Consider the following 14,416-nt stretch of genomic DNA (forward strand, 5'->3'; position numbering starts at 1 on the left):
GTATCACAAAATAATAAAAGCTATTTACAACAAACCCACAGCCAATATACTGAATGGGCAAAAACTGGAAGCATTCCCTTTGAAATCTGGCATTAGACAAGGATGCCCTCTCTCACCACTCCTATTCAATATAGTACTGGAAGTTCTAGCCAGAGCAATCAGGCAAGAAAAAGAAATAAAGGGTATTCAAGTAGGAAAGAAGGAAGCCAAATTGTCTCTATTTGCAGACAACATGATAGTATATCTAGAAGACCCAATTGTCTCAGGCCAAAAACTCCAGAAACTGGTAAGCAACTTCAGTAAAGTCTCAGGATACAAAATCAATGTGCAAAAATCAGAAGCATTCCTATACACCAATAACAGACTGAAAGAGAGCCAAATCAAGAATGAACTGCCATTCACAATTGCTACAAAGAGAATAAAATACCTAGGAATACAACTAACAAGGAACGTAAAGGACCTCTTCAAGGAGAACTACAAACCACTGTTCAATGAAATAAGAGAGGACACAAGCAGATGGAGAAACATTCCATGTTCATGGTTAGGAAGAATCAATATCGTGAAAATGGCCATACTGCCCAAAGTGATTTACAGGTTCAATGCTATCCCCATCAGGCTACCAATGACCTTCTTCACAGAACTGGAAAAAACCACCGTGAACTTCATATGGAACCAAAAGAGAGCCTGCATAGCCAAGTCAATTCTAAGCAAAAAGAACACAGCAGGAGGCATCACACTACTGGATTTCAAACTATACTACAAGGCTACAGTAATCAAAACAGCATGGTACTGATACCAAAACAGAGATATAGACCAATGGAACAGAATGGAGGCATCAAAGGCAACACAACATATCTACTACCATACAATCTTTGATAAACCTGACAAAAACAAGCAACGGGGAAAGGATTCCCTGTTTAATAAATGGTGTTGGGAAAACTGGCTAGCCATGTGCAGAAAGCAGAAACTGGACCCCTTCCTGACACCTTACACTAAAATTAACTCCAGATGGATTAAAGACTTAAACATAAGACTGGGCACCATAAAAACCCTAGAAGAAAATCTAGGCAAAACCATTCAGGACATAGGAGTAGGCAAGGACTTCATGAACAAAACACCAAAAGCATTGGCAACAAAAGCCAAAATAGACAAATGGGACCTAATCAAACTCCACAACTTCTGCACAGCAAAAGAAACAGTCATTAGAGTGAATCAGCAACCAACAGAATGGGAAAAAATTTTTGCAGTTTACCTATCTGACAAAGGGCTGATATCCAGAATTTACAAAGAACTCAAACTGATTTACAAGAACACAACAAACCAACCCATTCAAACATGGGCAAAGGATATGAACAGACACTTTACAAAAGAAGACATACATGAGGCCAACAAACATATGAGAAAATGCTCATCATCACTGGTCATCAGAGAGATGCAAATCAAAACCACATTGAGATACCATCTCACGCCAGTTAGAATGGCGATCATTAAAAAATCTGGAGATGACAGATGCTGGAGAGGATGTGGAGAAATAGGAACACTTTTACACTGTTGGTGGGAGTGTAAAGTAGTTCAACCATTGTAGAAGACAGTGTGGCAATTCCTCAAGGACCTAGAAATAGAAATTCCATTTGACTCAGCAATCCCATTACTAGGTATATATCCAAAGGACTATAAATCGTTCTACTATAAGGACACATGCACACGAATGTTCACTGCAGCAGTGTTTACAATAGCAAAGACCTGGAACCAACCCAAATGCCCATTGATGATAGACTGGACTGGGAAAATGTGGCACATATACACCATGGAATATTAATCCAGCAATCAAAAACGATCAGTTCATGTCCTTTGTAGGGACATGGATGAATCCAGATAACATCATTCTCAGCAAACTGACACAAGAACAGAAAATGAAATACCGCATGTTCTCACTCATAGGCGGGTGATGAACAATGAGAACACATGGACACAGGGAAGGGAGCACTACACACTGGGGTCTATTGGGGGGAATATGGGAGGGACAGCAGTGGGGAGGAGCTGGGGGGGGATAGCATGGGGAGAAATGCCAGATGAGGGTGAAGAGGAGGAAGACAGCAAATCACACTGCCACATGTGTACCTATACAACTATCTTGCATGTTCTGCACATGTACCCCAAAACCTAAAATGCAATTTAGAAAAAAAACAAAAAAGAAAAAAAAACTGCCACTGCTATTTGTGGCAAATATCTGACACAAATATTTGTATATTTGTGAATAGTTATGAAGTCGATCAATGCCAAAACAAAACAAAAAAAGATGGAAAAGTTCACAGAGGATTCAGGATCAATGCCTGAAAGTTGAACCCAAAAAGTTTACTTTAATGCTTACCAGTTTTACTTTTATGAATTATACTTCTCATTATTAACTCAGTATACTAGACGTGACACTCACAGTACCTGCCAAGGCAGAAGCTGTCATACTTTTTAATCCTACTTCTCTTGCCCGGTAACGGAAATTGGTACCTGACCCACAGGCAACTTTCTGTCCAGTGACCTATGTAATGGTCACTAACAAAACAGGCTGCTCCATACTGGGTAGTAACTGGCTAATTCTATCAATTCCCCTCTCTTGCAGGGTTTGAGTGAGATGAGCAATATATAGAAAGAATTATATGACAATGAAGTAGGCAGCAAAGCAGAACATAGAGAAGGCATTAAGTAGTGGAGACACAGATTAGCTGAGTCACCATGACAGAATGCTGTAGTAGGAAGCAGTGGACATTATTATTATTATTATTTTTTTGAGACAGTGTCTTACTCTGTCACCCAGGCTGGAGTGCAGGGGTGTTAATCTTCCTGGCTTAGCTCCTGAGTAGCTGGAACTACAGGCACCTGCCACTACACCCGGCTAATTTTTTTGTAGTTTTAGTAGAGATGAGGTTTCACTATGTTGGCCAGGCTGGACTCAAACTCCTGACCTCAGGCAATCAACCTGCCTCAGCCTCCCAAAGTGCTGGGATTACAGGTGTGAGCCACCATGCTTGGCTGCAGTGAACATCTTTACTTAGAACTAACATTATAATGAAATCCCTAAAGCTGAAGCTATGCTCAGAGAACTCATTATATTTTAATGTATGCAGGCTCACTAAGCTACTAATGCAACGTGAAGGATAATGACAATTTCATTAATTAAAAAACATCAACATCAGTTTAGATACTTTTACTTAAAGGTTAACTTTTCTGCTAAACATTCCAGTTTACCATGAAGCCTAAATATAAGTCAGTAGTTTTAATGTTTATGACATTCTAAGTTATCAACACCTTACTATAAAATGTATTCTTGTTCTGTTTTATTTTTCTATGTATCTTTACAAAAATCTATATTAACCTGAAGGAATCTGAGAAGCCTTCACAACCTCATGAGGTTAGCCTGACCCCTGAAAGTTTAGCATAGTATCCACTGTGCACAATGGCTTTACAACACAGTAATGGTTAACAAAAAGGATCTGTTAACAAGTAAAAATTCAACAAATAGAATGAACTTTTTTTTTGTTTTGTTGTTGCTTGTTTTTTAGAATTAATTTTCAATAATTAAGAAAAAGATAACTGTAAAGACTGATCAAAGAAAGTATGCAGTCCCATTTGCAGATCTGGATATGGTGTTTTAGACCTACACTTTCAGCTGGATTCTAAGAGTTGTGCTGCAGAAATATGTTTATGCTAGAAAGTCTCAGATTAAAATTTAACATGTTTGTTTTCTTAAAAATTACAGGATGCCTTAGAGCCTTTAGCATATAAATAGACCCTGTAAAGTCTCTAGCATGTAAAATATGTAGCATTTCCCTAGTCTCTTTGATCACAAAATTTTTTTTTTTTTGAAAGGAGGGAAATAAGGAGATGTACCTATTCCTATCTCCCAGAACTAATGTTCCATGGAAATGGAAAAGTGGCTTGGGAAACAATTCTTAGGTCATAGTACAAAAGGCTGTGAGTTTTGCTTGGCTAACCCAATTTTATTGTCCAAATTTATCTTCTCTAGGCTGCTGCAGAGAAGGAACTTACAAAAGGAGTTATTATTAAAATTATCTTCTTCCAGCACAATATAAAATCACCTTTACTTGAATAAACAGAAAATATTTGTAATAAGTAAAATTATTATAAAAATTTTTTATATGGCTATAAGATGATTCTGTATAGATGCTTTTAATGTTTTCATGCCTTGCTACATTTGGTATGCTGGAAATAAGCATTTAAATCCCTGACACACTACAAAATTGGTATTAAAAGGCTTTTTATACATTAACTTTTGACTGAGACTATTTTTTAAATTTACTCCAGAAAAAGTAAATAATCCATAAACTGCATTATCTTCCATTATCAAACTTCTATTTAGTGTATTAGAAAAAATTTTAATACCATTTTAGATGGAATAAATCACAACCATTACCTTGAGAGTAACAAAAAGAAAAGAGTACGAACCTGGGTGGCCTTTTCCAATTGTAATTTAAGATCTGTTAGTTCCATATTGGTATCATGTAGCTGTGCCTTCAGCTTTTCATTTTCAGCTAGAATTTGTTCATAAAGCTACAAAAATTAGGGTAAAAGAACAAATTACTTTTCTGCTCTCCTAATACTTTAAAATTTCTCTTTGATTACTTTGTAATATTAAAACAGCTTACTGTAGCATACGGGTTATAAAGGATACATTTAAAAAAACTTCACAGTTGCAAAGTAGAGACTGTTGGTTATACAAGTGTGTTTGTCCCCTATAAAGTCTTAAAATTAGCTCTAGCATTCAAAAATCAAGACTTGACAGAAAAATCAGACTTTTCAGGTTCTCTTAAAAAAGGTTGTTATCTGATCACGAGGGACTACATACCTGCACAGCAACGGCGGCTAGGGTTAAGGAGTCACTGTGATCTTTATTTGGAGTCCGTGAGATTTTGTGCCCATCATTCTGTCTTGAATTCCCAAAAGAGTACCTGCTATATTTATCATTATATGTCTACATTGCTTACAGTAAAGTTAAAAGGCAATTTTGTATTTCCTGAAATATTTCAAATCCAGGATAAAATCCAAGACCTTCCGCTTTTCTAATGCTTCCTTTCTTCTTTCTTTTTTTTTGAGACAGATTCTTGCTCTTGTTGCCCAGGCTGGAGTGCAATGGTGCAATCTTGGCTCACTGTAACTTCCACCTCCAGGTTCAAGCAATTCTCTTCCCTCAGAGTCCAAAGTAGCTGGGATTACAGGCATGCGCTGCTACTCCCAGCTAATTTTTATATTTTTACTAGAGACGGGGGTTTCACCATGTTGGCCAGGATAGTCTCAATCTCTTAACCTTGTGATCTGCCTGCCTTAGCCTCCCAAAGTGCTGGGATTACAGGCGTGAACCACTGCTTCTTCCCTACCCCTGCTTTACTACTTCTACCATAATTCTGGCTATGATCATCTCTTACCTCAACTATTCTAATTCCCTGATCTCTCTCTAATCTGTTTTATACACAGGAGCTAAAATTAACTTTTCAAAATGAAAATCTTGTAATTTTCATAGGCCAGCCATTCCATTTCCACTCACAAATTAAAAACTCTTGAATGGCTTCCCAATGTTCTTAGCATACGAAAAATCTTACAGTGGCCTATAAGACACTGCATGATCTATACAACTATAGCTGCTGCCTCAAATAAATACTCATTCCACTCCACTAGCCATAATTAAAATTTAATTATTCCAATGCATCATGTATTCTCCCACCACCAGGCCTATGAGTTTGTAGTTCCACTCCATCTGGAATAACTTTCTCTCCCATTTTTGTCAGTTAACTGTTAGTAATCCTTCTGTTTTTGGCTGAAGCCCCAATTCCTTTGGAAATCAATCCACTTTCTTTTGTCATACACTTTTATCAAACTGTTTCTCTACTTCAGGTTAACTGTCTCCATTATTTCACATTTGTTAGTGTGACTGTATAATAAGGTCTGTCTCCCCCACTATACGGAAGATGCCCACAATAGTAAGATAATATCTTTATCTCCATTTGCCCCTGAGTAGAATCTCTCTAGTTAGCATAGTTCAGTTCTTTACTGAATAAATGGTGAATCTTATTCATAATGTAAAATGATTCTCTCCCTCCCCCTCTCCCCTGACTTGGCTTTTAAGAAAGTATATAGCTGCCAGATAACTGAGGACAGGTACAAATGCCATAAGCTTTCTCCTTCTCCAAGAGACTTTGTATTTACTATAAGCTCCAAATATAAAGATATAAAAGAATCCCAGATTATTGAGTTTCTGGGATTTATTTTTTCTAAATTACTTCATTCCTTAATATCACTTGAGCTGCCCCCCCAAGTTTTTCAGTTACCTATGAAAAACTATCAATATATTATCTTAGGAAAAGCCATCTTCTCTGTTTGGTTGCTTCCTAGTAACAAATGAAACTAAGTGTGTATACATTTGTGTGCAGCCCATTTACTAATGCTCTGTGCAATCACAGCAATGACTTGAGATACTTAAATGTAGAATGATCTTGGCTGATTTTCTCTTCCCTTTAATAAACAAACAGCTATTTACATTCTACTTACCATCACTTGCCGAAATTGAAAATGAAAGTAAGTTATTTCAAAATACTGATTTCATTATGAGTTTTTAAAATAACATTTGAATATGAACATCTCAACATAAAAGATAACTTATTTTTTATTAAATATAGCTAAATAACCCAAGTACCTTTTTAAAGTCAGTTGAGTCATCCTTTTCTAGCCTGCTGCTATAAGATTTTCTTTCTTCTAAGTAACTGTATGATCCAGAGCGACCCAGCAAGGAATCATATCGATCACCAGCTGATGTAGAACTGGTTTCATATCTTCAAAAGATGAATTTAAATAAAAAAATTTGTTATAGGCTTTTACAACTTAACATACATCCTAGTACATATATAACTTAATAGGTTAAAAGAGTAGGGAACAATCTCCTCTGTTAACTGATAAATTTTTGTGATATATAGTAAGTGGGAAATTTTACGTAACACACACCCTAGTACACATATAACTTAACAGTTCAAACTTAACATACGTCCTAGTACCTATATAACTTAACAGTTCAAAAGAATAGGTAACAATCTTCTGTTATCTGAAAAATTTTGGTGATACACAACAAGTGGGAAGAGACAGGGTCTCACTCTGCCGCCCAGGAATGGAGTGCAGTGGCAAGATCTTAGCTCACTACAGATGCGACTTCCTGGGCTCAAGTAATCTTTCCACCTCCTGAGTTGCTGGGACTACAGGCACATGCCACCATGCCTAAATTCTGTACTTTTTGTAGAGACGGGTTTCACCATGTTGCCCAGGTTGGTCTTGAACTCCTGGGCTCAAGCAATTCATATGCCTCAGACTCCCAAAGTGCTGGGAGACTACAGGAATGAGTCACTGTGCCCAGCCTATTTTTTAGTACTACTAATTTTCATTAATTGAGGAAGAGAGTCAAAATTTTCACGTTTAAAAGCCAAAACTGGTTTCATATGATTAATTTTAAACTGTATGTTTCCTCCCACATTTTAATATTTCTAAAATCAGAAAATGGCTTACAACTGATGATGCATTATAGTTTAATTGGTAGCACCTTTCCTTTTTTTAGTGGTAGGTAACATGTTTTAAAATGAGTAATGTCTTAGACTTGATGAAATAAAGTATATCCAAAGTGACAGATAATGGGTTTGTCCTAAACAGGAAAAACATATCTTATTGGTAAAAGAGAACTATCTTATTATCTGGTTCTGAATTTCAGGTTACTTTTTCTGATAGATGTCATTGCCTCTGCATCTCAGTTCAATAGAATCATCAGTAGACAGAAGTTTATTATTGGTCTTACAGGGCTGTGGTTAACAATTACAAGAGAAATGAAATGGAGTTCAAAATCAAGGATATAGTGCAGGTTCTCTGAAAAGACGGATAATTTTGAACTTTAGATGATATTATTACTATTTTTTTTAAAGACACAGGGTCTCACTGTGTCCAGTAAGGAGTGCAGGCTGGAGTACAGTGATACAATCATAGCTCTCTATAACGTTAAACTCCTGGAATTCAAGTGATCCTTTTGATTAAGCCTCCCCAGCAGGTAGGAATACAGGAGAATGCAATATGCCTGGATAACTAAAAAAAAATTTTTTTTGGTAGAGATGGAGGTTTCAATCTTGTCCAGGCTTCAACTCCTGGACTCAAATAATCCTTCCGCCTCAGCCTCCCAAAGTGCTAGGACTACAGGCTTGAGCTAGATGACACTTTTTAAAGTGTCTTCACTGGTTCTCTTTTGTCTAAAGCAGGGCTACAAGAGAAGATTCTGAATACCTAATCAAATAAATTTCTGGCAGTAGTGTGGGTTTTATCAGACCCTGATGTTAATAATAGTTGAACTTAAGAAACTTCGGAATACCTCTGTTGTAGAGATTTGGGAAAAAAATCTTACTGTGACTAGTGAACTAGAAGTAAAGCCTTTAATGAAGAAAGCTAGTAACAATGATAAGGCCATCACAATTTCTGTAATTTTTTTTATTATCAAATAATTTTATAAACTTACAAAATCCAAAAATTCCTAGCAATGCATTTTTAACAAACATAAAAACAGGAAAGTCAGTTAAAAAAATATATAAAACATACCTAGAAATGGAATCCGTCTAGAAAGAAAGGAAGAGAAAAACACAGGCATACTAAATTTTTATGCTTTCATTAAACTATTAACCTATGATTAAGTAAATTTAATGTAATATCAATAGCATTTTGACACTATTAAGGTAACATTTATATCTACATATGGTTTAATTTTACTGAGGCTGTTTTTAGAAAAGGGTTCCAGAATACAGTCACTACATTTTCACATGCATACCATCATGTAATTACAAGCAGCAATTTATGGGTATCTCCTGTGATTTCCTATAATAACAACTTGCATTATTTTTTAATTAGAAGAAAAAAATGAGATTAAGAAACATATCTATTACATATACCCAATGAACAGGAGGAAGTAATGTATTTATATTAAGAAATATCAAGTTTACTATAATATCTCAAAGCAGTCATTTTACTCATTTTTGTTTCTGAGGCAAATAAATAAACACTTATGATGGTTTATGCATGACAGTATACACATATTTTATTTAAACTTTACTTTCTGGAAATCTAGCTATAGATCTTCAAGGTTAGCAAATTAGGTGACAGGAAATTTAATTTTCTCAAGCAGGTGGTATGCTACACTGAAGTTCCAGAAAATCTTATCTAAATGGTGAAATGATTAATAAGGTAAAATAGTCTTACTGGGGGCCAAAGTAGTCTTTTTCAGTAGTCAAATTTAGCCTTTTCTTTTTCTATTGAAACAGTCACTGATTCTATAATTTTCTGTAACTATTCATAATGGTTTGTTATACTTCTTAATTTAAATATTAGTGATTTCCTATTATATTTATCTTTGGAGACACTGTAAAATTACTGGATTACTTTTAGGATTGTTTAAAGCCTATTTTGGACTAAAAAGTTTTACTAAAGTCTGTGTAAATTTCTTCTGCAAAACCAATTTTAACTTTGCTCCCTACATTGTTTTTAAGGAAATGCTTTATTTTATTGATTCATTCTTTGGTTTTACAACAATCAGCAATTTTAAAAAATAAATTTCAATTTTCAAGATATTCAAATTCAGTAAAATAGCCATTCATGAACTAAAATGTCTACATTTCAAACAAAAACAATACATCACACCTTATAGTCTACACTTACATTCACTGATTTAAACTTTAAAAATAAAAAGTCCAGTCACATAAATCACTCAAATTCTATTTGTCTTTAAAAAACATGGTGTTATCACTGATTATTTTATTACTATTTTTAGGATGAGGTGTTGCTCTGTTTTCCGGGCTAGAGTGCAGTGATATGATCACAGCTCACTACAGCCTCAACCTCCTGGGCTCAAATGATCTTCTGCCTCAGCCTCCCAATTAGCTGGGACTACAGGCATGCACCACCACAGCTGACTAATTTACTGTGGAGATAGGGTATCCCTATGCTGCCCAGATTAGTCTTGAACTCCTGAGTTCAAGCAATCCTCCCACCTCAGCTTCCCAGGGTGTTGGGATTATAGGCATGAGCCACCATGCCTATCATTATTTAAAAACTTAAGAATTGTGGTAAAAGCCACATAATATACAATTTACTGTGTAAACCATTTTTAGAGTATATAGTTCAATACTTTAATACTCACATTGTTGTATAAAAGATCTCTAAAACTTTTTCATCTTGCAAAAATAAAACTCTATACTCACTGAAAAACTTCTTTTGTCCCCCTCTTCTTAGCTCTGGCAACTACAGTTCTATTTTGTTTCTATAACATCCAAATAGGTGAAATCACACACGTCTTGTCTTTTTGTAACTTGCTTATTTTACTTAGCATAATGTCCTTGTTCCCTAAATTTTAAGATTAATTTTCCAAAGTAAAAATATCCTTTTTTTAAAGATTAAAAAATATCAAAAGTTACAGTATTGTAAGTTCATATAATGGTATAAAAAGTTCCTCTGCAATTCCTCATCCCTCCATTCTCTAGCTATGCACTATTATTAACCAACCTTTTTTGGACACATAATATCTGTGAATATAGATAATATTGATCTATGCACATACACTGCATCTTATTTATCTACATTCATTCATCCTTTTTCTAATGATGTAGAATTTACTAGGTTTAGGTGAGAAGACATGTGGCCCATGTTGGTAGCAAAATGGCTGCAACAGTTCAGTGATAAGCCCTGTCTATCCTAAACCAACTATAATCCCATCCTTGTGAGCTAAATCAGCCTGAGGATGAAGCTGATACAAAGGACTGCAGAATATAACTGAAGTACAATAAATTTTCTTGGTTTAATCTGGGTTGAGTTAGGTTTTGGTTACATATAACTGAAAGAACTCTAAATAATCTATTTAAAATCAACAAAAACTACTTAAATTGCAACTAAAAAAACTTTTCTTCCTAGAAACAATATTCTTCTTCGTCTTAACAAATCTCATATATAATTTTAGCAGTAAAACTTAAAACACAATATACATCAATATGCTTCAAAATTACAACTTTATAAGCCAGACAATCTCTCTTCCACTCCAGCTTGGTAGGGGCTGGAGGCTGAGTGATAAGGCAATGAGAGGTGTCAGCTGAGGATGGTTTACTAATTTCCTCCCCTCTAGTTTACCTGTCCATTGTTTGTTCTTGCAAGATGGGAATTTGTAGGGTACCAGTGGGAAAGAAAGATGATGAACAAATTGATAGAATATAATAAAGAAGGGGCATAGGCAAATTGTGGAGTGCTGACAAGTGATAGGCAAAGAGTTTATGTACCAAAGCTTTAGGCCTGCAAATAATTTAACCTCAGAACCAACTAACTTCTCAATCTGTATGGCCACCTAAAGCTAAAACAAAGTTTTGGGGTCAAAATAGGCAAACTTGGTCCTAAAATAATGTTCATAGTCACCTAGAACAGGTAATCAACTTCTGTTCACTTCATATTACTGTAGATCCTTGCTGACTAAAAAGAAATGTGATAACTCTATTAAGGAACTCCAACTCAAAATGAAGAAAATAGTATTAATATGACCAGAATGCTGTTTCAGGCTAGATAGTGCCAGGTTTACAACTCGTGTTGTTCAGCTCTATCCCCATATGAACAGAAATATTTAAAATATTTTAGCTTTCTGCACAGCCAAACAATAGGGAAGGGGATGAGGGGAACTTTCAACCCTTGCTGGCTATGCAGTCTTTTCATTCAAACTTGCTTTAGTACTGAGAGGAAAAAGATGTCTTTAAAAAAAGATTGTTGGGAAGATAATTGTGATTCTGAATATAAAAATCTGTTGGAGACTCTAAATTTCTAAATATATGTAAAAGAAAGTTAAAAGATGCCTACCTTCTCCAGAACATAACTTTGAAATAAAATCGACAGAAATAAAATCTGAGCCTACTACTTCTAGATTTCCACTACTTTTGAGTATTCTTCAGATATTTTCCTTTGGCCAAGGGTACTATTTCTTTTCCTGCTTTTTCTTTTAACTCCAAAGGTTAAATGACATATAATAAATTACACCCACTTACAGTGTACAATTTGGTGACTTTTGGCAGTTCTGTATATCCATAAAACCACCACTAAGATCAAGACCCAGAACATTTCCATCACTTCTAAAACATTATTTTGTGACCCTTCCCAGTCCTTCTAATCCTGATCCCCAGGAAGACACTGATGTTGCATACCCAGCATGTAGGTAGAGTATGCAATAACTGTTTTGCATGAATAAATATAATAAAATACAATTTAAAAGTAATTCTTAAAAAACATGAATACTTCTCAATACAAAAAGTAATGGTATTTACCTGAGTTTCTTTCTTATTGGATCCTTCTTCTGAGTCCGACTGTTGCTCCTGTTCATTTTCATCACTCTAAAAATACATTGCCAATGTACTTTAGGAAATTTTACTAATAATTTCAAAAATTATTTTTTAAAATAATTTTTGGGAGTCCTTATCTTTCAGAATATACTTGAGACATATCTTGACATGTCTAGGATTTTCTTCTAAATAACATGGGAGTGGGGAAACGGGGTGGGAATTTAGCTGAAAAAATGAATCTTGGGGGAAGGCTCATCATACTACTCTCCTTCTATACAGTATATGTTTAACTTTTGTATAGTAAAAATCAAAAGAAAAATAGAAAACCATTTTTCTATTTCCCCATATGTTCTTCCTTTACTTCTTCATCATTTATGTCTGATTTTCCTACTCTTTTTAAACTTTTTTTTAATAGACATGTGCATTCTTGATTCATCAAGTCCAATATATATTTTGTCCACAGCATGGACAATGCAAAGATATGAAAACTCTTCAACTCCATTTAACTTTCCCATGTTTCTGTGCTATTTTCATATGCCTTAGCTCTTTAGAGATAAAGAGGAACATATAGTGAGAGATGAGTGAATTTAACAGGAAGACAGATGATTCCATGTTTATTCACCGGAAGAATGGATAGTTAGATATTTTCTTAAAAAAATTTTTACAGCCGGGCACAGTGGCTCATGCCTGTAATCCCAGCACTGTGGGAGGCTGAGGCAGGTGGATCGCCTGAGATCAGGAGTTTGAGACTAGCCTGACCAACCCTGTCTCTACTAAAAATATGAAAAATTAGCCAGGCGTGGTGGCGAGCACCTGTAATCCCAGTACTCCAGAGGTTGAGGCAGGAAAATTGCTTGAACCCAGGAGGTGGAGGTTGCGGTGAGCCGAGGTCACGCCATTGCACTCCAGCCTGGGCAACAAGAGCGAGACTCCGTCTCAGAAAAAAAAAAAAAAAGTTTTTTTTTTTATGACAGCAGAAGTAAATGTACTGCTACATATAATAGCATAGATATAAACTTAATGAGTTATAAAATTTATAGTTCTAGTCATATGCTCTTCAAAAACAGACACAGTTAACTATGGTGTTAGAAAACAGGAAACTAGCTGACTTTGAAAATGAGGATGATAGGGATTGAGGAGAACATGGGGGCAATCTACACTGCTTTTTTTTTTCTTGAGACCGATTCTCACTCTGTAGCCCAAGCTGGAGTGCAGTGGCCCAACCTCTGCTTCCGGGTTCAAATGATTCTTGTGTCTCAGCCTCCCGTGTAGCTGGGACTACAGGTGCACACCACCACACCTGGCTAACTGTTTGTATTTTAGTATAGATGTGGTTTCACCATGTTGCCCAGGGTGGTCTCGAACTCCTGAGCTCAGGCAATCCACCAGCTTTGGCATCTCTGGCATCCCAAAGTGCAGGGATTACAGGTGTGAGCCACCGTGCCCAGCCTACATTGCTGTTTTTAGTCATTATTCTGAGTGGTGATTATGTAGATATGCTCCCACTGTGCTAATCCATTAAGCTATATATGTATGAATTATGTTTCTGAACATACCATACTTCAATGAAAGGTTTATTTTTTAGAAAATGGAAACAAAATCAATGAATAGCAATGTCGGGCATACAATCAAGCATCAGGAAAAACATTCATTTCTACAAGACGGTTGTAATTTGATAAGCAAAGCGCAGTTTCTATTTAGCATGCTTTGAGATGGAAGTAATCTGTAATATAGATGTTATAATAATATTTATGAAAATGAATCAGTCTCCTTAGAAATTCTTTAAAGATGTTTTACAAGAAGCAGTTTAGCTATTATAAAATAAAATAATCAATACATGTACTCTGAGCTTCAGACATTATTTCTATTGCATAATTATGTCAGAACTCCTGCTTTTAAGTAGCACCAACAATCTATGTAGTTAACTATCCTTATAAAGAATTTTTCTTATTTAACAACTCAACTCAGAAAACATAGTGATGATTTAAGGAATCATAACCTAAGGCATATAAGAAATTATTAGCATGTAC

At 35.5% G+C, this 14,416-nt stretch overlaps 1 protein-coding gene across 5 annotated transcripts in view; it reads right to left on the reverse strand.

Moving 5' to 3' along the window:
• The window catches only part of PPP1R12A (protein phosphatase 1 regulatory subunit 12A), a 166,163-nt gene that overhangs the window by 14,911 nt on the left and 136,836 nt on the right, over window positions 1-14,416 (reverse strand). For all 5 annotated transcript variants that reach the window (XM_009004286.5, XM_003733810.6, XM_035257105.3 and 2 more), the window contains 4 exons: window positions 12,372-12,437; window positions 8,629-8,645; window positions 6,704-6,839; window positions 4,462-4,566 (listed from right to left, as the gene is read on the reverse strand). In XM_009004286.5, the coding sequence (XP_009002534.1) occupies window positions 4,462-4,566; window positions 6,704-6,839; window positions 8,629-8,645; window positions 12,372-12,437 (324 nt within the window). The remainder of the gene's footprint in view (window positions 1-4,461; window positions 4,567-6,703; window positions 6,840-8,628; window positions 8,646-12,371; window positions 12,438-14,416) is intronic.

This window comes from Callithrix jacchus, chromosome 9, assembly GCF_049354715.1.
Source record: "Callithrix jacchus isolate 240 chromosome 9, calJac240_pri, whole genome shotgun sequence".
In the NCBI taxonomy this organism is placed as follows: Eukaryota; Metazoa; Chordata; class Mammalia; order Primates; family Cebidae; genus Callithrix; species Callithrix jacchus.